This window comes from Megalops cyprinoides, chromosome 18 (genome assembly GCF_013368585.1).
Source record: "Megalops cyprinoides isolate fMegCyp1 chromosome 18, fMegCyp1.pri, whole genome shotgun sequence".
NCBI lineage: Eukaryota > Metazoa > Chordata > Actinopteri > Elopiformes > Megalopidae > Megalops > Megalops cyprinoides.
The window spans coordinates 30201973-30227860 of record NC_050600.1 but is presented as its reverse complement, the minus strand read 5'-3'; the positions used below and the strand labels follow the sequence as shown (position 1 = coordinate 30227860).

The 25888-nt window shown below is 42.9% G+C and overlaps 1 protein-coding gene across 2 annotated transcripts in view; it reads left to right on the top strand.

Moving 5' to 3' along the window:
* LOC118792943 (E3 ubiquitin-protein transferase MAEA) overlaps positions 1–24315 on the top strand; it is a 32171-nt gene extending 7856 nt beyond the window's left edge. Inside the window, exons 3-9 of one of the 2 annotated variants that reach the window (XM_036550815.1) lie at positions 9521–9724; positions 12371–12493; positions 15371–15447; positions 19314–19422; positions 21548–21681; positions 22214–22409; positions 23534–24315. In XM_036550815.1, coding sequence (XP_036406708.1) covers positions 9521–9724; positions 12371–12493; positions 15371–15447; positions 19314–19422; positions 21548–21681; positions 22214–22409; positions 23534–23629 — 939 coding nt within the window. In that variant the 3' untranslated portion in view covers positions 23630–24315. The remainder of the gene's footprint in view (positions 1–9520; positions 9725–12370; positions 12494–15370; positions 15448–19313; positions 19423–21547; positions 21682–22213; positions 22410–23533) is intronic. The other variant, XM_036550817.1, reaches the window with a different exon arrangement.
* Positions 24316–25888: the final 1573 nt, after the last annotated feature.

Here is a 25888-nt window from a genome sequence, read left to right as displayed (position 1 = left end):
GAGCGCATCACCCAGTGATTTTGTTTAGCAGCATATTAAAATGGACAGATCAGATGGATCTGTGCCTTATCATTGAATTTTGTTTACTGTTGGTTTTTGTTGCCAGCAGTAGATATGACTGTGGTGTTCATTATGTTACAAAGAACTTTTGTTCTGAGTATAACCATTATGGCTGGGCGGTATGGTCTATAAGTAATATCGTGATATTTTTAGGTAGGGCTATTATGCTCTCGTTCATTTCGTTGTGTCGCAAATCACACACTTTACGGCAATATTTTTCGTCATTTGGACGACGCCTTGCGTTCTTCCACATGGCAAGGATGCAGGCAGGACGTTTGCATGAAGGTAACACAAACAAACATGGAGGAGAGTGAACATGACACAGAACTATAGTTGAAAAGTGTTTTCCATTTACCTTTTTTTTAGGGCTGATTAAAAAATAATCTAATTAATTACATGCTTTGTGATTAATTAATCTAAATTAATCACATATATCAATATTTGCCGTGAGAAGCATTTTATGTTCAAATCGTGTTTTATACAATAGTTAGTTCCGACCAAGTAATTTGATAAGAGGCATTTCATGAGTGCTGACATTCAGTATAACAACCCTGGCAATTTTAACTATACACGTATCACTCCGCTTTACAGATTAAATCGTTGATGACACCAATGCCAATTTAATTCGCATTTACCGACAGCACAAATGTGGATACGTTTGTGTATGATATAAAAGAACCTAGCTAGCCTGCAGTTGGGTATGATACATGCTTAAATGAAAAGTGATGTATGGGGTCACGGGCCATCATAGAGTGAGATTAATCTGCGTTAATTTTTTGACGCATTATTTTTTCTATAATTAATTAATCGAAATTACCGCGTTATTCTGACAACCCTGCTTTTTATATTTTATACATTAATATTTTATATTTTGTTACATGCTTAACCCTTTCGCGCATAACGTCTTCGTGTTGCGTTACATGATTCGTTATGTTTTCATCAGCGTTAAGCTTCTCATAGTTTTCAGTTAGCATTTGCTGTATTTTTTTTAACGTTACATTTCTGTTTTCTCAAAGCTAAACTTAGCTAGAATTTTTCCAATCTAGTGTTTTAATCGCACCGGTTTTAGCGTACTCGCTAAACGGCTAATCCATACACGCGAAAGGGTTAATTGAAAACTTGCCTAAAGGTTCTAAATAAAAGGAGAAAAATAATCAAATATGAGTAAGTACCTTTTATTTGTCGACTATGTAATTCAAAATGTAATAAGAAATAGGCCTTTCCATGTGGTCATTTTATATAAACTATTTATTCATTGAATTTACAGAAAATGTGCTATATCGTGACATGTATCGTTATCGGGATATGAAATGACCTATATCGGCATATGAGATTTTGGTCATATCGCACAGCCTTATTGAGGGCTTTATAGGCAATATCACGATACACAATATATGTTTCCATATATTGAAATCTCCTCTAAAGCACTTTATAAATGCTCGATTTAGCCTAACTCTTTGTTGCATACAATCACACTAGTACGATGATTCTAGTAGTCCCTGCAACGTATGTCTGCATTAAAACATTCTTGTTTATATTCATTAGTGGTTTGCCCCTTGTGAATTTGCCCTGTGACAGCTAGCTAGCTAATCTGTCTATAGCACGATAGGTGGTCAGTTGATATCATTGAAATATTCACTAACTAATTCAAGTGACACATTGCTGGCTACCTAGGTGTGAGGTAGTAATGTGTGACCAGGCCTTGTTATTCTTTTTGGTAATGATGCTGAAAGGAGAAAATACATGTAGCGCCGCCATAGGATGCGACCGTAACTCGCTTGGCTAGCTAGACAGCAGCTAGTTATTGCGTGCCACTTTTCTAACGCTAGGTAGCTGGCTGGTTACCTAGTACACTGTTGGCTAGATCTTTGGTAGCTGACCAGCCCCGTTTCTGTGTGAGTTTATCATTGCTGCTGCATAGATTTGGTGGCTCCGAAAGTCTGTACGCTTTTGCTGTGTCTTTCTTGGTGTTCTTTAAAATCACATTCCCCAAAGCACTGATGTTTAGTGTTGACAGCTTGCTTGTTCAAGTGGAACATTCATTTAATGTATGCTGGTTACTCCCGATTGGCTTACAAATCAGGTAGCAGTAGATATATGTAATTCCAAAAGCATGAGCTATTTCATTTGAGCAGCAATGTGGACGCGTTCAGCTTGAACAAAGCCGCCCTGCTTGCCTGCGCCCGGAGGCGATCACGTGACAGGGATGAGTAAAGTGAGGTTGGGACAGCTTTGCAGTGTGAGCCCAGAGCCATGTGAGCCGAACGCAGGCGACCAATCACCGCTCACAACTAAATCATGTGCTGTGCAAAACCTCAGTCTGCATTAACCCTTTCGCGCATACCGTCCCACCGGTGTGATTAGCCGTTTAGCGCATATGCTAAAACCAGTAAGATTAGAACATGAGATTGGAAAATTTGTAGCTAATTCTAGCTTTGATGAAATTTAACATTAAAAAATATTGCAAATGTGGTGATGAAAACTATGAGAAGCTTAATAACGCTAATGAAAACATAACAAACCATGTCACGTAACGCGTGCTACATAGCATAAAATAAGTTGCGTGCGAAAGGGTTAAAATAATCAGCTGTAGACCGCTTCATCTTTGGAACACAGTAACAGCTAAATGGATTGTTTCGCGCATTTCATCATCAGTGCTTGTGTACAGGCAGGGAGAGTGCAGGTAGGGAGAGACCGACTGAGCCAGTGAAAAAGAACAAGTACTACTTTCAACCACAGTGGCTAATGCAGTACCCATGTTGGAGGGGCACCAAAACAGCCTAATGATCATCATGCACTCGAACGAATGCGACCACGTAAAATTTTAACTAGAGCTGCCCCCTAATAGTCGACCAAAACGTTAGTCGATGAGAGGGCGTACTCACACTAGGCCCGGTTGCCTTGTACTGTGCTCGAGCACGATTTCCCCCCCTCCCCACTCCCCCGTGGGCCTGAGCATGCTTACGTCATCTCGATGCAAACTTTTTGTGTTGAATAAAGGCGCTCTGGCACAGCACAATGGAGTTCATGATTGTACTTTGTGGCTTATTTGGAGTCGTTTTGGGTGCGGTGACACACGGCCCTTTCACATGCTGTGAGACCTAGGCTGAGTCTCCAGGATGACACTAAGTGGCCACACCAGCTCAAGTGTGACGGAGTGCCGTCACTACGGTTGAGTATGTGCTCTGACTGCCATACCAACGAGCCTGGCTCTTTGGCGTTGCAGTCAAAGTTGCATGTTTAGTACCCCGTAGACCCAGGTTCAAGGCCGGGCGGGGCGACTGCTCTCGCCTTTCGCTACAAATGGTGTCAGGAGTGGGATGGCTTTCCGCGAAGCCATCGGAGGTGTGCCCTGTGTGTGAGCCGTATGGGGGACCCCGAGGTTCAGTTGACCCCGGTGTGTGAGGGATCCCAGAGATGGGTGAAGCACGGTGTGAGGGACCCCAGAGATGGGTGAAGCACTGGTGAGTGGGGCAGCCTGGGATGGGAGAAGTACAGCAAGAGAATGCGTGAGGGACGCCATGGTGCGTGAAGCGCATGGGCGTGCTTCCCGAAGGGGAGGGCAGTGTGACGGAGTGCCGTCACTATGGTTGAGTATGTGTTCTGACTGCCATACCAACGAGCCTGGCTCTTTGGCGTCGCAGTCAAAGTCACATCTTTGGTACCCCGTAGACCTGGGTTCAAGGCCGGGCGGGGCGACTGCTCTCGCCCTTCGCTACACACGCCTTATAGATGGTTATCGATTATGCGATTTTCAGTTAATCGTACTGCACATACAATCAGATTTTTATGGAGGCAGCTGACGTTTCAGTCGTTATGCTGTGTCAAATTACAGTAGCCTAATCACAATAATGTTAGCTAATGTTAACCAGTTAGGGCTACTACTTGTGTGTGCGCTACTGTCATCAACAACAAACATCTATTACTACCTGGATAGTACACTTTTCAATACATTCGAGAATATTTGGGTTAATAACGGGTCTGGTCCTCACCTTATTGATGAATGTGAATTGTAGTCGGCGAGTAAAGCTCCAAATTCCTCCCTCAACATCAGCTGCTTCCGTAAAAATCTTAATATGAGTGCATCAAGATTAACTGAAAATCAATGCGTTGCTTAATTGATGCTAACTGGCTGGGGAGATAAAGTTAGCTATCTAGCGATAAATTTGACAAACAGCTAGTTAGCTAACAGGCTACCTATCTGAACGATTGTTGAAGACTAGCTACTTCAACAGTTTGGCTGCTTCATTTGTGATACTCTGACTAAGCCCCTGACAACAGCAATGCTTATATCGCCTCGTAAAGTATGGTTACTTTTATTTTGTTTGCTAGTAATCAAGCTAATGTGGGGATCCACGGAGTTATTTGTAGGTATAGATCTACAGAACTAACCAATGAAAGATCATTTTAGAGGTAGCCAGATTGTTATATTTAAGGAAGTCGTCTAGCTAATCAAATGATGGTTTAAAGGATGTATTATGATTGGGTGTGTAACTAACATACATTTATTAAATGGGAGAGTCGAATCATTAACGTCATATTCGAGTTCTGTGCTCTGGCACGGTTAGTGATCTCACTGATGCGTACCATGCCTGAGTCCAACTGAACCGTGGCCATACAGTATATTCCCGCAGCCCCCGCGAGGCGGGGGGGCCCCGCAGTCCAAACGGGCCCCACCCCCGCCTGTCAACAACTATTATGATAAAAATTTAAAAATATATATATTTTTACTATTTAAAATAAAATATATATACAATTACTTAGGGTGCACATCATGATATTGTCTGTATTTTCAGAGCCAGTATTGGTGTAAAAATAAACCAAATATTATTAAAAAAATCTTTGCGTCAGACACTTTTGGTCCAATTGATACATTAGGGGGAAAATTCGAATCAGTACAACTCAGTGACATCACATTCTGAAAACAGAGCCACTTTGAAAATGAAACGAAAATGCCAAAGTGAGCCAAAAAACGGCACAAAAAACAAAAATCTGCTGAATTTACTGCCAAACTTCCGAAAATAACATCTACACTTAGAATGGTAAATCCTGTCAGCCGTGAAGGATTCAGTCTGTCAGAGTTAACAGGTAGGCTAGATGGTTGCTATAGTTTAGACAGCTACCGACAGTGTTGGCAAGATGAACAGTTAGCCTAATTGTGTTTAAGTTATTTCACCAATATACCATTTTTACTGGTGTGTAACAGTGGATTTTTCTGTGGCTAACTAAAAGTAATCCTGGGTGCTTTCTGGTAATGGTTAGCCTTTTAGTTTTTTCCTTAGGAGCGACCATTTAAGACGGAGTACAGGTGCACTGGATACACTTTACAGTACTCGACGGCACTTGATAAAACAAAACGTTTACGGTGCTTTCTGAAGTCACACTCTTTGCTGCATGTTTGGTGGAGGTTGTGATGGTTGGTGGCAAAACATGTTTCTTAGAAATGCAACAACACGATAAAATTAGCCTAGTAAATAGGTAGGTAGCATGTAGGTCACATGCTATCCCAAGTTAGTACGACTATTAGGGATTGCCGAGAGATGGAACGGAATATTTCCCATTTTTATTTTTTATCTTTTGGGTGCCTATCACCTGGAAGGCGTGGAGTTGTCTGTCCGTCTGTGATTAAGCGGTCATACGCGGTGACTCTCAAGTGGCTCACTCTGCTTGCGTGCCTGTCTCAAGGCTACCCAGGCGGAAGACCCCGCAAATCTATACGCAGCTGTAGGTCCTGTTTTGTGCGCCTTTGACAGTGCATTGGTGCTCCATATACCTTCATGGTAGTCCTCCCGGGGTAGGGCTGATGCGATACTACAAACACTGCAGCATGTTTAAGCAGAGGCTCCTGTAAGCTTTCGCATCCCTGAGTTCCAAGTCACCCATGAATTTCCCTTGTTTATAGTTCTGCTATTTTCCGGTGCTCGGAGTATTCGCTGTTGCGCAGTCTTTATGCTTATATTACGATATTTCGAATTGGCTTCCTATGGCCATAAAACCCATATCAGCCTATTGCTTCTTCTGCACGGCCGTCGCAGGATCAGCACCTTGACAGCGGTTGTGACACTTTGTAGTTTGTAATGTTAAAAAGCAGCAGTTTACAGCAAACTTACTCATCCAATTAACTCCATAATGTGTCCAGTGTTATAAAGTGGTCTGTCAAATTTTATTGTGCGTTTGAAATGATAAGTATCCTCATTATGAAAGATGTTAAAATTCGCCTGCTCTGTGCTGCAGGGAAGGGGCCCACTCAGGGTTAGCTGCGGGGGGGCCGTTACGGCGCTGGCCCGAGCCCACCTCTTCAAGTGGGCCCGGGCACGGTTCAGTGTACCATTCCTGGGCACGGTACGGAGCGATCACACTAGTCAAATGAACTGGACTTTGGGGGTAAAACGTGCTCAGGCACGGTACGGATTGCCTAGTGTGAGTACACCCTTAGTCGACCAAGTTTTCATTGATCGGTTAGTCGCAGAAAAAAAACCCCCTCAAACTCCATTCGGTAGCTGTGCATTGTTAAAAAGTTATTAGACTATGTCGGGCAGGAAATCATCCAAAGTGTGGGATCATTTTGAGCCCAGGAAGGTGACATGCAAACTCTGGATGCAAAGATTCACCTATCATTCGTCGCCCTCAAACATGACTTATCATCTGAAACATGTAGAGGGAGAGCCTGTACGAAAGTAACACGGCGATTTTCTCCGAGCTCATACAAGTCTGATATGCCTGACTGCGTCAGCATGTATAGCATGCAACACTTACCAGAACCACGAAAAATCATGTAGCTATGTCTTACTTTCGCAGAGTTATACCCGAGAAGCTGTTTTCAGTCAAGGAAAGTAAATTCACTCAAGTGGTAAATTTTTTTGAATGGCAAGTTGTGTCTATCGTTTCAAGTGTCATAGTCATTATCATTTGACAGATTAATTAGTACTTTAACACATCCTGAAGTTTGCCATGTCAGAGGTTTTCAGTTTAGAAGCAAGTCAGGTTTACCTGTCAGGAGTCATTGTTGGGATGAATGTAACAGTTGTTTCTTTCGTCCCTCTACAGTGACAACTGTACTTACTATATTATTATACCGAAGTCGTTCCACATTTGTACAAAATAGCAGCTGGTATTGATAGAACACACACGTGAGTTGTTGATCACAACGAAAATTAGTTTCTGTCTGTAACGTGATCTTTTAAAATTACATTTATCTGAAAAGTGTTACTTTCGTCCCAGCTATCCCCTAAGTAGCCTAAAGTTATTATCCCTTTCACACATAACTTATTTTTTTGATATGTAGAGCGTGTTACGTTACACGGTTCGTTATGTTTTCAGTAGTGTTATTTAGCTTCTCATAGTTTTCAGTTAGCATTTGCTATATTTTTAACGTTAAATCGCTGTTTCCTCAAAGCTAAAATTAGTTAGAATTTTTCCAATCTAGTGTTGTAATCGCACCGGTTTTAGCATACGCGCTAAACGGCTAATCACAAGGGTGTGACTGTAAGCGCAAAAGGGTTATTCCAGTATGCTAAATAATTAATGGCCTAATTAACATTAACGAATTGCAAAATAAAGGCTAGATGCAGCGAAATAAATATATTGTCATATGCACTATTAGGCTTATCCAAGTGTTCGACTGGTGAAGCTAAATTACCTCGCTTACTGCATGTTTGACTTAATGTTCTGTTTTTATTTCTCATTTGTTTTATAAATCATTGTGTTGGTGTTACACGTTTATAAATTGTGTTATGTTATACTGTGTGGAAATTAGCAAAATGTTCAGTCTACTTGCTGGTTGTTCCAACACATTCAGAATCATTACCGCTTTTGGCGTTAGCATTGTTGTTAACAGGTGGCTCGCTTTGTGCGTGCACTTGTAAAATTTATATTTTAAAGGCTCATTTTTACGGTTTTGTATTTCTCTGTAACGTAGTACAGTGTTAACAATGTTACTCATAACATTCCCTGGAACTCAAACCATTTTCTGATGCCCCAAAAAATATATATTTAAATAATTAAATTAATATCATAAATGTGCGACCATTAGTCGACTAATGGACTGAACTAACGACTACTAGTCGACTAGGAAAATCTTTGGTCGGGGGTAGCCCTAATTTTAACTCACACACTCTCAAAAAAATGGTTGCATATGCGATAGCCTCCTAGAAAAGGGCCACATTCCTTAGTCCCTGTTTGTGCACACAACCCCCACCTCTCACAGACCCTTTGTTTATGACTCAGTTGTAACCTGCCCAAACTGGTCCTGTTGCTCCCCTTATCAGCAGGACTCCCGCAAGTAACCCAAGGCACAGGCACAGGCACACCCCCAAGGATGGCCCTGGGGTCACCATTTGCCCTCTGACCTGTCCATATCCCTTGGCCACCAATAAGAAACCCAACAGGGCCAAGGATTTGGGACAATATAAAAGTAGTGGTGACCTCGCCCACCTCAGCACTGCACCAATTCCTGTGGGGTGAAGAACTTAGAAGGCCAAACCCTTGGTGACAAATAGAATAGAATGGAATGATCTTTATTGTCATTATACTCAGGTACAATAAAATTTTGCATGGCTTCTCCTGATGTAGTTATAAATAAAACAAATAAATAAAAGCAGTGGCAGAAAGACAGCAGTAATAGCAGCTTAATGTTTAATGAAAACAGTGGTATTACCAGCTTAATGTTTAAAAAAAAAAAGTTGTGTTGTGTGCATCTGTACACACACACAACATAACCAAATACCAACAAACACTGTGTAAGGTGGATTCTCACACACCAAATAAAATTCTGAACCCAAAACCCGACTCCTGTGTCCTGACCAACACACCACTGCAACAGCAACCTTAGCCTGAACCTAGTTCATGGGTGAAACCGCCCCCTCAGTTTCACTCCTAGAAGTACATTTGTCTGTGGATTAAATCAGTTTAAAGGGAAAACAGAAATGTTGCCTCAGATTTTACAGGCTCACAAACACGCCTGAAATCTTGTGAGTTGAAGGCCGTCCTCACAGGTGACATTTTGGATTGTAAATTGTGAACTTTAATTTTTTGTATCTTACAAGAAGCTGAGAAAGCAAAACATTTTGATACACGGGGCTTGCTGTTAAAGATTCAACATTTACAGGTAAACCTTTCATGCTGGATTTTGAGCTATTACTTTATTTAGTTTAGGGGGACATTTAATCAATTATTAAATGGCTCCATTGGCATACACTGTGGTTACGTTCTGTGTTTAAAATAATTGTAAAGGAAGTCGTATGGATCCAAGAGCCATCAGGTTCTTCATTTGCACTTAAGTAAAGAGAAGCCTCTCCTATATATGTAATTTCAATTGAAGTTGTAACAAGTTGTGTTTAAAAATTCCCATTTTGCAGCCTGTAGCATCCAGCATGCGATAAGCAGGCTAGCGTGTCATAGCTGAACAGTGAAATCATGCTACGTCCAATCCCTAGCCTCTCCTTGGTGTGTTTATCCACAGGCTGCAGAGTCGATCCAGGCAGAGGATGAGAGCGCCAAGCTTTGCAAGCGGCGCATCGAGCATCTGAAGGAGCACAGCAGCGACCAGCCGGCAGCTGCCAGTGTGTGGAAAAGAAAGCGCATGGACCGCATGATGGTGGAGCACCTGTTGCGCTGTGGCTACTACAACACTGCCGTCAAACTGGCCCGCCAGAGCGGCATTGAGGTGGGGTGGATGACAGGGCCTTTTCTGTAAACTGGTCGTCTCATGACGCATAATGTAGAAACCCTCTCAGGATAGGGGGATGAGCTTTCCTGAAGGGTGCCGTGCTGAGCTGGTGGCACACTTGATTAACTTTGCTCCATAGATTAAGATGAATTGGATGTGAAGTTCACACCCTGCATCTGCATTGTAATCCACACTTAATCCATATTGCATCCTGCATCCACATTGCATACACACTGCATACTGCATCCACACTTCATCTACACTGCATGTTGCATCTACACTGCATACTGCACCCACACTGCATACTGCATCCTGCATCCACTCTGTATCCACACTGCATCCTATATCTGCACTGCACACTACATCCACACTTCATCCACACTGCATGTTACATCTACACTGCATACTGCACCCACACTGCATACTGCATCTACATTTAATCCATACTGAATCCTGCATCCACACTGTAATCCACACTGCATCCTATATTCGCACTGCATACTGCATCCACAGTTCATGTTGCATCTACACTGCATACTGCACCCACATTTAATCCATACTGCATACTGCATCTACGCTGTATCCACACTGTAATCCACACTGCATCCTGTATCTGCACTGTAATCCACACTGCATACTGCATCCACACTTCATCCACACTGCATGTTGCATCTACACTGCATACTGCACCCACACTGCATACTGCATCCGCATTTAATCCATACTGCAGCCTAACTAACGATAGCTATAGCCTTACTCCCGCTTTAAAACATACATTTTCTTAAGCCAATTAAATTGTACTGTGCACACATCAATATGTTCTAGAACAGTACACTTACTCCCGCCTCTCTAGAGAACATGACGTACCAAACACATCACACGCTGAACTGATTGGTTCTCACATGGTTCTTATTCGCATAAAGTTGGGGATTCGCTATCTCAATTTTGCTTGCTTCACCGGATTCGCTCTGATTTCGCCCAATCAGAGCGAATTTCGCCCCCATACAACCTGAATGAGAGCAAAAGCATACCGTCACAATCTCTACGCAACCCCACCCTCCCTCTGCGTCTGCGTGCAAACCCGGCCCTACTCACTCACACAAGTTCTCTTGCACAACACAGTGCTGGTCCACACTGCCGATACAATTTTTCATTTACATGTTTTGCAGCTGTATATTTTCAAACAGGGAAGGAAACCCTTTGCATTTTATTTTGATCACAGTCTCTTTTAATAAAAGTGCTTATGATGTCTCACACGTGGCTTTGACTTATAACCGAACATTTATCCCACTTCGTAGAAAATACCGAGATATATATTGTATGTATATATAAATATATATATAATATATATATTATATATATATATATATTTATATAATATATATATAAATATATATATATATATATATATATATAGTGCTTTTGAGTCTCCTGATAAAAAATAATCTTTGTGTTTTTCCTTGGCCACTAGTTTCTGTGTTCCCTTCTTCAGATTGCTCTCAGAATTATGTTAAGTGAGAAGGACTGCTAGCATCTCTATTTTCGCATCCTGAAATTGAACAGATGCTAAACATTTTAATTGTTTGGCAGAAGCCTTCTGAAACTTACGTCAAGTCCAGAGAGAATGACCCTCAAAAAGATGACTTTGATGCCACATTGTAATAAGCATTTTGATTCAAAATGTCTTTTACAATGTGGTTGATTCATATTAGTAAATGTTAATGTGAAAAATGTCTCTAACTTAGGCCAGGGAAAGGCTTTCCCTAATGTTTTGCAGAAGCTTGTCTCAGGGGCTGCTGACTTGCAGTAGTTGAAGTAGTTTCCCACTCTTTCAGTCACTGTTGAAGCCCCGTCAGGGACAACTCTAAAGTTCAAATGTTCACTCTGCAAAATAAAACGGGAACCAAGATCTCAGCAACCATGCAATCTCACACGCGGCCTAAAGCTGCGCAGAAGAGACTGAGCCACCCGATTTATGCAAAAGTTTAACTTGCAGCAACAGACTGTTTATAGAATCAGGGTGTTCCTCCATGTCTTAGTAGCTATTTTTAATATGGGCGGTGTGTTGGGTTGGACAGCGGGGGGCTTTGGTGTTTTCAAAGCTAGAACAGCCAAATAAGGAAAAAAAAACATCTTACCCCAGAAAATAGCCAGCATAGATCCTTTGCAAGCAATAAAAGCAGAACTTTCAGAAGCTTGTATACATTACTGACCTCTAGCAGTAGGGATGGGTAGAGCTGATGTTTCAGTGCCCTGTGGTGATTCGCACAGAGTGAGACTCTCCATCGCAGATTGCCATTCGTGTTAGCAAGCATCAGAGAAAACTTGCAGACAATTAATGAGGACAGCATAGTTTTATTTTCTCAAAGTGGTTTTTAATCAATTTGTTGTCTTTGTTCACAAACTGAGTTCAAAATTAACCTTTATTTAAGAGAGGGAAAGCTGATTTCCAGTCCATCTTTAATGATGCATTCTCTTGTTCCAGTCAGACTGGTTTGGTCAGTAGAGCTGCTGCTCCTCACAGCTGAGATGTCTGTATTGGGTGGGCAGGAGTGATATTTTGAAGCTGAATGTCATGCTGCTGTGTTTTACACCCTGTGCCATGAGATCCATGTAACCCTCACACGCACCCCTGTGTTCCAGGATCTGGTCAATATCGAGATGTTCCTGACCGCTAAGGAGGTCGAGGAGTCTCTGGAGAGACAGGAAACAGCCACCTGCTTGGCCTGGTGCCATGACAATAAGTCCCGCCTCCGTAAGATGAAGGTATCAGCCCTATACTCAGAAGCAACATTGCCTTAAAAATATGTCCTGTCACAAAATACAAGATGAAAAGACGATTTATATGTGTACATGATTAATACAGCTGTATGGGTCAAATGTATGTGCTTGAATTGAATCAGTAATCCATCTCCATTTGAATTGAGCATTTCTGTTGAACAGTGTAAGCCTCGGTTATCACAGGCTGAAGCTGTGCTTTAGTCAAAACTTTATGTATTCAGCATGCCAGCATGGCTACCTTTCAATGAAACCAGTGTTCCTTTTGAAGATGGCAGAGGGGTGCTCCATCCATTCATGAGAAGAGACTGCTGTATGTGGCATTAAATTACTATGGTTTCTGCAGTCTTCTACTGTGTGTATGGTTTATGACTACTTAAATAGTTGAATATATCATAAGTCCTGCAGCTTTGACATGAATGTGACTGTAGTAGTAAATGATGCCACTTTTCCACCAGCGCTCCTTTTATGGGAGGCAGAGGCTACCAGGGGATTCTTGATTCCCCACCTCCCACCTCTTCCTCTCTTTTACTGTTTATCCTCCTGCACTCTTGTATTTGATTATATATGTGTGCCAGTTTTATGTGCGTGTATGGTTGCACGTGTTGTTGTATCAGTCAAGCAGATAGGACTAGATATTAAAGTCCCTGAGTAATTGGCAGTCTTGAGGTGTTGAGTGGGGGGATCAGGGGTAAAAACATCATTGGGGTCATCAGGTGGGCACCCTCTTTCCTTAATGTTTCGTTGATGGGCCCAACGGTGAACCTTGCAGCCACAGGTAACCCCCCTCTGCTTTTACCTCTTTTGCTGTTGGTCAGCGTGCAGCCCAGATGTTATCCTTTCTTTTTAGCCATAGCCAGTTGCTGCTTCTCTCTGCAGCTTCGGATAGGCGTCTGATAGCCTGCCGTAGGGTGTGTCCTCGGGCTCCCATGTCTTTCAGTAGCCTGGTGGTGGAAATAGCTACAAACCCCCTGCAGCCCACTTCAACTGGGAACATGTATGTTTTCCAGCCCTTTGTCTTGCCTCCTCTGCAAGGTGTGCATACTTGAGCTTCTTGTGTTTATACACATCCCCAGCCGCATCTTCCCATGGCACAGTCAGCTCGACAATATATAGGAGCCTGCAAGAGCTGGACCACAGGATCAAGTCTGGTCTGAGCTTGGTGGAGAGGATCTCTGGTGAGAAAATTAGTTTCCGGTCCAGATCAACTTACAGTTTCCAGCCTCAGGGTGGGTGCAGCAGGCTTGGCTTCCTTGTTGTTGTTGGGTTGTTGGTACATTGCACAGCTGATATGAAGGCCACAGTGTGTATTTGGGATGGCTGACAGGGGGTAAGGCATTGGTGTTGGTCCGCCTTTCTTCCAAAATGGAGGCTAGCTGCCGAAGGACTTGGTTGTGTCTCCCAAGTGAAGCGCCCTTGCAGGAGGCTGATTGGGCACGCACTCAGGATGTGCTTAAGTGTTGCTGGAGTTTTGCAAAGGGGGCATGATGGATCTTCTCCCACCCACTGGTTGAGATTCTTGGAAGTGGGGAGAACATCATAGGTGGTTCTAATGATCAAACTCAGTCTGTTCCCTTCCATCTCCCAGATATCCCTCCAGGTGAGTTTCCGGTGTTCCAGACTCTCCTATCTGGAGATTGTCTTTGCCTTGTCTGGCCTGTGATACTGCCTTTGCGCAGTGTGCTGCCTCCTGTTGCTGCCTCACCTCCTCCACCCCCAGCTTTCTTCTCAGTTCAGGTGTTGCTTTATGCTATGAGGGTGTTGTGAAAAGTCTCTACCACCTCAGATGGAGTCCACTTTCTTCCTGATGACAAACAGGTGTCACTGCTCTTGATGCTGCATCAGTGGATTCAGTTAGTGTCATTAATAACCTTGCCTTAGTACATTTGTATTCCTCCACTAGACTTGAAATGGGCAGCGCCAGAGTGGTCTTCCCGTACAATCTAATAGTACTGATGCAGAGTGGGAGTCCAAGCCATTTCTTCACATACCAACTGACTGTCCTTTCCAGTTTTTCTACCTTTGTGATGGAAAGATCGTACACTGTCACATCAGTCAAGGAGCAAGCCCAACTGGAGGCACCACAGATTTAGATTTCCAGGAAGGAAGGTCTTATCAATGTGGGCCAAGCTATTGATGGTTTCTTCTCCTAGATGTTTACTCTGGTCAGCATCCTTGAGGCTTGCATTGTTCCATGTCCCAGGCTGTTGACAGGAAGCTCTGACACCGTTGGAATCAGTGTACTTTCAGTGTGAAATTTCTGGTCAGTGAGTTTCCTATGACGATAGAGATGCTTCTGGATTTGCTGGGTTTGATGTTCACGTGTGCCCATGAGATGTTGGTGTGGAGTTTGTTCAATAGTCACCTTGTGCAAGGAACGGTTGAGGTCAAGGTAGTCATGTCGTCCATGTAAGCACAGATTGGGGGTAGACGTTGACCAGATCTTAAACGCTCTCCTCCCGCTACCCATTGAGACCCTCTGATGATCAGTTCCATTACTATAGTAAAGGCCAGCGGGGAGATGGTACACCCAGCCATTATTCATATTTCTACTGTTTGCCATGATGTTGTAAACTCATTGTAACACAAAATTGTACGTCTTGGAAATAATTCTTTACCAGGTTGATGATGGTCGTTGGCACTTGGAAGAACTTGAAGGCTGTCCATAGGAGGGAGTATGGAACATATCCAAATGCATTGGCTAGGTCTAGGAACAAGACGTGTAAATGTCTTCCTTCCCTTTTTGCTGCTTGGATTTGATGCCAAATCATGCTGATGTCAAATGGGTACCACGGTTGAGACATTGGTGGTATATCTATATGTGTATGTATGTATGTGTGGTTGTATACATGGTTTTCCTATCAGAGCTGCCTGGAGTTCAGCCTGAGGATCCAGGAATTCATCGAGCTCATCCGGCAGAACAAGCGCATGGATGCTGTCAGGTAGGGAGCGCTGTTCTTGCATCGCGATAGTGACAAAAACTAGTGGTACAGAATTATTCCTGTTTTAACTTTGTTTAAAAAGTCCACTTGAAGCTATTGAGTAATCCCCTCACAGGAATCATTATGTTACCACTTACAACATGTAGTATGATACTTAGTAGAGTGCAATGGCACAGGAAGAATGCAGTTTATTATCTTGGGTTAACTACCAAATCACCGAAAAGAAAAGAAAACGAAAAATTCATGCAGTTTATCTAAGTGTCAAGTTGCTATTTAACATGGCAGGAATAAGAAAGATGCTTTTCAGAAATTTGGAACACAGCTTTTCAGACTCAAGCATGTACATGAATCAGATTGTTGCGGATGAATGTGATTATAACAGTCAGAATACGCTAGGCATACGATACATGGAGCTTATGATACGAAAGTTCCACAAAATGGTTTGCAAAATGAGACAAAATTATTTTGAAACGATATTCCCCCACAAAATAATGCGGATAAGAAAAAACATAACAGTTGAACAATGATGCTTTTCTTTTCTTTTCTTTCTTCAGACAAACGAATAACTATGCCAATATTCATGATGTACCAGGGGTTTGAATGCCGTATCGCTTTCATAAAACATATCCATAACTAGCTGAACTCCACATAACTATAGTATACATAAAGCAAGAAGAGAAACCACGAATAAAAGTAGTACCTAGCTTGTTATGATATTAATAGTAACTTTCCAAACATCACCTAAAGGCATACTCACACTAGGCCCTGCTGCCTTGTACCATGCCCGAGCAGGATTGTCCCCCCTTCCCATTCCCCCGCTGGCCTGTGCTCACATTGCGCTTAACGTTCCAGGCCCGAGCAACGCTTGCGTCATCATGATGTGAGTTTTTGTGTTGAAGAAAAGCGCTCTTGCACAGCTCAATGGAGTAGGCATGTCACGATACCAGAAATTTAGTAGTCGATACCAATGCCAGTGGAACTCGAGACCCAATTCGATACCACAGTAAAAAACAAAAACAAAACAATAAATCTCATGTACTTCAACATACACTCCTTTATTACAACATTTGAACATTACAAAAAAAGAACAGTGGCATGTAGCCTTAAAGTATTTAAAACAAACAATACTGTGTCTAATTACAAACAATCAACTTTTTATGATGGTACAGCATTTCAATTGCAGTACCTGGCCAAGACATGAAAAAATATGGAAATAATAAATAGGTCTATATATAATAATAAAAAGTAACAACTATTAACATTACCAAAAAAAAAGAACAGTGGCATGGTATTTTCTGTGCCTCTGAAAAGCTTCTGATATGGTTGGCTGTGTATGTGTTTGCTGACTTTGGTCCTGCCTCTCCTGGTCGACATCCTCCTCTGGCTAATACTGTGAAAGGAAAATTATGAGATTTCAGTTATCAGGTATAGCTCAATGACTGTAAGAAAACAGCAGAGGCTCCACACACAATGTACTAACACACACACACACACACACACACACACACACACACCTCTATATACTCAGAGTGCAAGCAGTAGTTTAAATTTACTGACATGGTGACAGACCATTAGTCCGGAAATATTTATTTAAAACGCTAACGTTATATTTTGGTGACAGATGACAGACTGAACGGTAAGGGCGGTAGCCTATTACAAGCTATGGTTACATTACGTTGGCCTAAACACGGTAGTCTTTAGCGTTTAGACATTGCAAACGTCGTATGGAACATGGTTGGCTACACAGCAATGCCAGCTGTCTCAAACAAAAATAATGGAAACGTGTTTTTCAGGATAGCAAGGACAACACTTTGGATACGTTGTTAATGTAACGTTAACATGAATTGAAACTCACTTTGAATTCTGAATAAATCTGGATGTCTGTCTTTGAGGTGCTTCGCTAAGTTAGAAGTGTTTCCTCCTTTCGTCTGTAAAGTTCGATGGCACCGTTTGCATACTGGTTTTTGCGAATTTATTATTAATCCCTGATGATCCGCCTCGAACGCAAAGTACTTCCATACACGACTCTTACTGTTTTTCTTTTCGACGAGTCGGGGCGGAGCTGTTGCTGCAGCTGCACTTGTCGCAACCTTCCTAGTGTTCTTCTTCCTTTCGCATTTTAACGGCAGACTAGAATACTTCAGAATTTAGTTTATTGCCAAGTAGGTTGCCCCTACAAGGAATTTGCAACAAGTACTGAAAAACAAACAGGCGTATATATTGCCCCCGTCAGGTCCGGAAGAATAACATCCCCGATACCTACGGTACTGTAGAAAAACGAGTAGCGTCACGTTTTCAGAATTTTGGCATCGACTTGGTACCGAAGTATCGGTTCTCGTGACATCCCTACAATGGAGTTCTTGATTGTACTTTGTGGCTTATTTGGAGTCGTTTTGGGCGCAGTGACACACGGCCCTCTCACATGCCTTATAGATTTATCGATTATGCAACGCAGCGATTTTCTGTTAATTATGCTGCACGTATAAGAAGATTTTTACAGAGGCAGCTGACATTTCAGTCATGCTGAAGGACAGACCACGCAATATTTTGTGTCAGATTACAGTCGCCTAATCACAATAATGGTAGCTAATGTTAACCAGTTAGGGCTGCTACTTGTGTGTGTGCTACTGTCATCATTACAACAACAAGAATCTTCTATTACTACTTGGATAGTACACTTTTCAATTCATTCGAGAATATTTGGGTTAATAACGGATCTGGTTCTTACCTTATTGATGAACGTGAATTGTAGTCGGCGAGTAAAGCTCCAAATTCCTCCCTCAATGTCTGCTGCCTCCGTAAAAATTTTATTATACGTGCAGCTAGATTAACTGAAAATCGCTGCGTTGCATAATCGATGCTAACTGGCTGGGGAGCTAACGTTAACTATCTAGCGATAAATTTGACAATATAGCTAGTGAGCTAACAGGCTACCTATCTGAACGATTGTTGAAGACTAGCTATTATTGTCTTCTACAATCTGTTGAAGGCTGCTTCATTTGTGATACTCTAAGCCCCTGACAACAGCAATGCTTACATCGCCTCGTAAAGTAAAGTATGGTTATTTTATTTCGTTTGCTAGTAATCAAGCTAATGTGGGGATCCACGGAGTTATTTGTAGGTATAGATCTACAGAACTAACCAATGAAAGATCATTTTAGAGGTAGCCAGCTTGTTATATTTAAGGAAGTCGTCTAGCTAATCAAATGATGGTTTAAAGTATTTATTATGACTGGGCGTGTTTGCTAGCTAGCCAGTGAACAAGGTAGCTAACAAGCTGGTTTATGTTTATTTCATAGACTATTAACGTTACACAGTAGAGTTTAGTTGCTGGCTCAGTATAAGAACTACTTGCTTCTTGAAAGAGATATAGATGTTTCCATCTTAAGTAACTTAGCAATATGGAATGGATCAGTTGCAATTTGTATGTTTATCAATGTGCAATGATATTAAAGCAATACAGAAAAATGCCCTTTTCTCGTGGTATATTGGTGACTGTTGTCACAACTGGAAAGCAGATGGACAAAGCACTTTTTTTCATGCTGGGGACAGAACAAGTAAAGCAAGTAAAATTCCACTGACATGATATTTTTAGGGGAAAAAGTAAAAACCAGTCTGGCTAGTTTTAATTTGTTAGGTGGTAATTTGATTTCAAAAAATGTGTTCTCAGTACCACATATTGCAATAATTTCCTGATTCATTTCATATTCTTGACTGTAAAATTACGTTATTTTCTTCTCATACCTGGCAAATAAGAAAGTTACGTAACTGAGTTGTGTGATAGGGACATAATTGTTTTAGTGTACAATTATTATGAGTTCCTGTGCTGTGAAGCTGTGCTGATCTTTCCCCCACACCCTCCCAAGGCACGCAAGGAAGCATTTCAGCCAGGCCGAGGGCGGGCAGCTGGATGAGGTTCGGCAAGTGATGGGCATGCTGGCGTTCCCTTCTGACACACACATCTCTCCATACAAGGTAAGACAGAGATGCATACAAACACTTGCACACCCCACCCACACACACTCACACACACACACACACACACAAAACACACATTTAAACACACATACATACACACCCACATAACCGCACAGACAAAACACACATGAATACACACACACACACCCACATATACACCCCTACACACACCATGCACAGAGGGATATACCAGAGGAATAGCCAGCAAATGGCTGAGAGGTCTAACACAGACAGTTGACCCCCAGGGATCAAAACGTCACACACACACACACACACACACACACTCATGAACGTACACATGTAACGGGTGGTATCTTGCGTTGTGTTTTTAATATGATGTTACGTGGGTCGGCGAGCGAGCGAGTTTCGAACCGAGGTTCTTACTGCTCGCTGCCAACCCCTTAAAGCCAGCGTCGTTGCCAGTTGAGCTAAAGGCAAATTGCCGTTAGCCTGTCGGCGACAACGCTACTTAACCAGGTCTCAGAGGGAGTGACGTAGCCGCTGCAACCACTCGGCTACCTGCTACCCGCTACCTAAGGCTTTACGCAGGACTCACACGAGCTAATCACTTCAGCTCTGCTACACTCACCCCCCTTTGACCTCCTCTGACTCCTCAGCGACCACTGGCGGCCAAGCTGTGCTTTAGCCAGAGATCCGAGTCACGGCACCAATGTAACGGGTGGTATCTTGCGTTGTGTTTTTAATATGATGTTACGTGGGTCGGCGAGCGAGCGAGTTTCGAACCGAGGTTCTTACTGCTCGCTGCCAACCCCTTAAAGCCAGCGTCGTTGCCAGTTGAGCTAAAGGCAAATTGCCGTTAGCCTGTCGGCGACAACGCTACTTAACCAGGTCTCAGAGGGAGTGACGTAGCCGCTGCAACCACTCGGCTACCTGCTACCCGCTACCTAAGGCTTTACGCAGGACTCACACGAGCTAATCACTTCAGCTCTGCTACACTCACCCCCCTTTGACCTCCTCTGACTCCTCAGCGACCACTGGCGGCCAAGCTGTGCTTTAGCCAGAGATCCGAGTCACGGCACCAATGTAACGGGTGGTATCTTGCGTTGTGTTTTTAATATGATGTTACGTGGGTCGGCGAGCGAGCGAGTTTCGAACCGAGGTTCTTACTGCTCGCTGCCAACCCCTTAAAGCCAGCGTCGTTGCCAGTTGAGCTAAAGTCAAATTGCCGTTAGCCTGTCGGCGACAACGCTACTTAACCAGGTCTCAGAGGGAGTGACGTAGCCGCTGCAACCACTCGGCTACCTGCTACCCGCTACCTAAGGCTTTACGCAGGACTCACACGAGCTAATCACTTCAGCTCCGCTACACACACACCCAACAAAAACATCCAGTCATTATCAATATTCATGTGGGAGAGAAGAACACTACATAAGAACCCAAGAACACGACATAAAAATAACAGATAATGCATAGATTTGATTAATTCTCCTGCCTCATAGTGTGAGTGGATGCAGATCTCTTTGCAGTACGTCATTATTCACCTAGAAAGGGTTGGAGTTTCCCAGCATGCTTTGGGAAACCAGCATGATTAAATATGGGATATTGTATAACAGGAGCTGTGTAATATTAAAGCATCTGTTTTTGCAACAGAGGGTGCACACATTTAGTTTTGGACAAAAAAGATGTGACTCCACTGTTTCCTGTTCTCAAGTGATGATTTCCAGAAGCGAGCGTTCTGCCTTGTAGCCACTTCAGTCTAACCTTGTATCATTTCCCTGCTATGCAACATAGCTTGGATTCCCTAACTAGCTAGTTAGTCTGTGAGTATCAGGAGTATTGGCACAGTTATAGCTGTTTTTAGGCACTATATGAATGAGGTTTGTTACATGTAATCAATAAAAGTTCTTAAATCTGGTTGCTACTCTTATTTAATGTAGCTAGCTAGCTAATGTTAGCCGTATGTTCATCCTATAATATTAAAACAATGCATGAGAATTCCCTTTAGCCATGGTATATCAGCTAATATTGTCGCTGCTGGAACATTAATTGATCAATAGGGACAATAGGGTGGAAGAAATTGTTTTATAATTGTATATGTGGCGAAACAAAATGAACATTCTTAGTATTGAATGCTGTCACCCCATTCTCCTTGTCCTGTCAGGATCTGCTGGATCCTGCACGCTGGAAGATGTTGATCCAGCAGTTCCGCTATGACAACTACAGACTCCACCAGCTGGGCAACAACTCTGTGTTCACTATCACCCTCCAGGCAGGCCTGTCAGCCATTAAGACTCCGTATCCTCTGTTCTGCCCCCCCCCATCCCAGCTCTCTGATTGGCTCTGTAATGGAGTCCAAACTTTTAACATTTACTCTTGTTAATCGCAGTAATCATCCTTTATTCTCAAAGACCATGTGAGGATGTTCTTGTCACAGATTATCACAGATTTTACTTAAAGCAAGCTTTGAGCATGTTTATCTGTTTCGAGATTAAAAGTATTGCCACACTTTCTGTATTTGAAGTATTTGAAAATTAACCACCAAGAACATGTTTGGTGGCCCTTCCAGGGGCTGATTCCCACGCTTAGCACATCCAGCCAAACACTTTCCTGGGGTTTCTCACTGAACCATCTCAGGTGCTTTTTATTACGCTCATATGAAATGTTACCATATCTGTTACCATAGTTACCAAATGTTACCATATCTTAACTGTGCAGTTAACTCCCTGCTCCTTCCATCTCATAACTATAGATAAGGATGTTGGCTCACTCTGTTATCAGCTCCCAACTGTGCCTTTTCCCCAGTTCTCCTTAACTTGCGTGCCTCTAGGCAGTGCTATAAGGAAGATGGGACCTCCAAAAACCCCGACTGCCCCGTGTGCAGCAAGTCCCTGAACAAGCTGGCCCAGCCACTGCCCATGGCCCACTGTGCCAACTCGCGGCTCGTCTGCAAGATCTCAGGGGAGGTGATGAACGAGAACAATCCACCCATGATGCTGCCTAATGGCTATGTGTATGGATACAACGTGAGTAATGCCACAAGTGTGCGTGTGTGCGCTCTGAGTAACATGGGTGCATGTACACAGTGAGTAAACGCAACGTGTGTGTGAGAGCACACAGTGAGAAACACAATGAGTGTGTGTGAGTGCATATGTGTGTGTGCAGATACAGTGTGAGTAATGAAATGTCTGTGTGTGGATATAGTGTGAGGTGTACAGTATCTAGGTGTGTGCATCATTTAGTGTGTTCACGCTCAATAGTGAATGGGGCGTTTGCCATGTATGCAGAGGAAATATGAGTAATGGACCTTTTGACTGCAGCTCCATTCTGAGTGAGTGAAACTGAATGTCTGTTGAAGTGTTGAAATAAATACCAATAAAGATAAATCTTTATTGGTATTTATTTCAATTTCACACTAATTATTAATACATTCTAATAAGATTGTCGGGGTAATTCGTCTCATGGTGGCTACACTTCCAGTGGTATGACAAAAGAATGCCTGTTTGTGAGACACATTACAGTCTGATTGCAGGAAGGTTTTAATGTTGAAACGGGGCCTTGAAGAAAAGGGTGTATCAGTGGTTTGAAAATTAGCTTTGATGTATTTTGGAAAAAAATTACACCCTTCTATGGTAACAGTGAAAGCCATAAGCAGTTGAAGTGTTGCTAACTAAACTAGGTTACCTTCAGTTTGTTAGGGAGATGCAGGGAGGCACTTTCATACCCAGTTTCCTCACAATGGAAATGTCTCTGCATCAGCCAAGAGAAACCTGAGATGACCAGGAGATAACTGCAACCACAGCTACTTCTTGGGTGACACTGCCAGACCAGCCGTCTTACTTTAAAGTTTCACTTCATCATGCCAGTGTTCACCATTCTGACAACTGTGAATGAAATGAGTTGGATCTCTAATCTTGGTTGCTAGGAAGTAGTTACATAACCTGCTGGGTGATCTTTTTGAACTTTTTCTGTGTTCTCTCTATGTTGGATGTTTATGTTACACAGCTGATGTGTGGTATAAGTTGTTTAAACCAGTTTGAGGTGTCTGGGTTTGACGGATTTACACCGCCACACAGGGCTGAGCCATGGATCTTATTAAGCCATGATCTTATTTAACCCCTGAAATGCCACTCTGCATGTTGTGTTACAGTCCCTCCTGTCCATTCGCCAAGACGACAAGGTGGTCTGCCCTAGAACCAAAGAGGTGTTCAACTTCTCCCAGGCTGAGAAGGTGTACATCATGTGAGGTTTGTGGCGGGGCCCCATTGGTGTGGGACTCTCCGGGGGGTGCAGGTGAATTACATGCCCACCTGACCTCACCTGGCCAGAGAGCGTGAAGGCATACGGAGTCCTCCCCCGCCGGAAATGGGACGCTGCTCTCAGACAGACTTGTTCCTCATGACAAGGAGCCAAAATCACTACGAAATCCGTCTCCCCCACTCTCCCACCACACCCTGACCCTCCCCTACCAGCACAGAAAACATGGGAAAGGAAATTCAGAGGTCTTTGGATGGGACTGCAGATTTCTACGAGTGCTAAGGGACTTTGTTTTGTTTTTTTAGCTGTGGCATTTATCAGCCTAGTTTAATTCCAGTAGTGTGGTGCATATAACAGGGCTCGTTATCATAACTCCAAGTGCTTCTGCCACCTAATCCAGCTCAGGTCAGACCACAGGCTGGCCTCATTTGGTGTTGAAACAACAGCACTGTTTGTTTTTTATCATATACATAGTGGAAAAGACATAAAAGTTTGATTTCTCATTTTTTTAACCTTGTATTTAGAGGGTGAACCTTTGGCTGGGACTAACCATTGTTCTTGAAGCCGCATGTCTTTCAGTACCTACAGTGCCAGCTCCCTCTGTCCACTCTCCCCCAGGAGATTGGCTGCCTCTAGTCTTTTCAGACACGTTTAGTGTTGGAGTTGTAGAAGACTCTTTAGAGACTACGTATGCATGTTTATATTACTATACTAGGAGATTGCTCTTGTACTATTGCTGATAAAGTTTGTTTAATAAAAAGAGTGTCTTTTGTTTTTGTTTTTCTTTTCTTTGTTTTTCTGACCCTTTCATTCCAGGTTAGCCAATGGATGTCCAGAGGTCTGGTTTAAGCAGATCCTTGGCAGCAGTAGGTGAACTTTGGACAGGTTACACTTAAGATGGAAGGGCAAAAATGCATTGGCATGCTGTATTCTTGGAAGAGTTAAGGAGTATTTAAACATGGGTCATGAGGCTTACTCAGTCTGGAGTGGTTGAGCATGATTGGGAATGGGGTGTGGAGATTGAAAGCACGCTCCGGCTCGAAGGACCACTGAAACTGAGGGGGCAGTTTCACCCGTGAACTAGGTTCAGGCTAACGTTGCTGTCACAGTGGTGTGTCAGTCAGGACACAGGAGTCAGGTTTCGGGTTCAGAATTTTATTGAGGGATTTTCTTGGGTGGAGTATGTGTGGTATGTGGTTTCCTGGAAAGATTCAGGAAGAACAATAAATCTGAATTGATGTATCATATCATGAATGTGCAATACATAATACCACATGATAATGCAATTCTAGCATTTATAAAAGATACATTTATTGTCTGTGCACAATACGTACAAGCGGGCATTCGAGCAATATTGCAAAGTACGTTGCACTGGGATAGCTATAGATTGTATCCAGTTACCGACATACAGACTCTAACTGCGTTAATCGTTATGGCAATGAAGTCAATTCAATTCAGTTTATTTATATAGCGCATTTTACAACATGAGTTTACATTGGTATTTCAGGCCTGATACCCCCTCAGAGCAAGCCAAAGGTGACAGTGGCAAGGAAAAACTCCCTGAGTAGTAGGAAGAAACCTTGAGCAGAACCCAGGTCAGAGGGGGAGCCCATCTGCTTCTGGCTGGCACTGGATGGACAAATAAGAGTAGGAAAGAATTTCCTTATAAGTTTTTAAGTATTTAAGAATGGTGAAACATATAAGTATTAAGACACAGCAATATACAGTGCGTAACACATAATGAGTCTTGTGAATCTTAAATCTTAAAAGTTATATAGTAGAATATGCATGGCATGTAGTCCTGGAGGGTCCAGTTCTTGGTACATGGAGGGCTCCACAGAAATGACAGCGAGGAAGCTGGGGGTCCTGAAGTGGTGCTTGAGTTACAGCTCCAGGCAGGACCCCGGAGCCAGGTGGGGAAAACGAAATTGAGGAGTAGGGAAAAAGATGCCAGTGTGCAACAAGGAAAAAACCCCGGCAGACTAACATTATGGCAGCATACCTAGGGGACGGGAGGCAAGGGACCGGCGTAATCATGAGGGTGACCCTAAGGCAGTCAACACCAGATCACGGCACAGAGTCCATGCCATGATAAAGCAACAGCAATGACCACTTAGTCCACCACAGACTCTATGATCCATGCCAGCACCAGTCCTTGTCCCTCAGCTGAAGGATTTACTGTATAGATATGTTTTGAGCCTAGACTTAAAGGTGGAGAGAGAGTCTGCTCCCCGAACCTCGATGGATA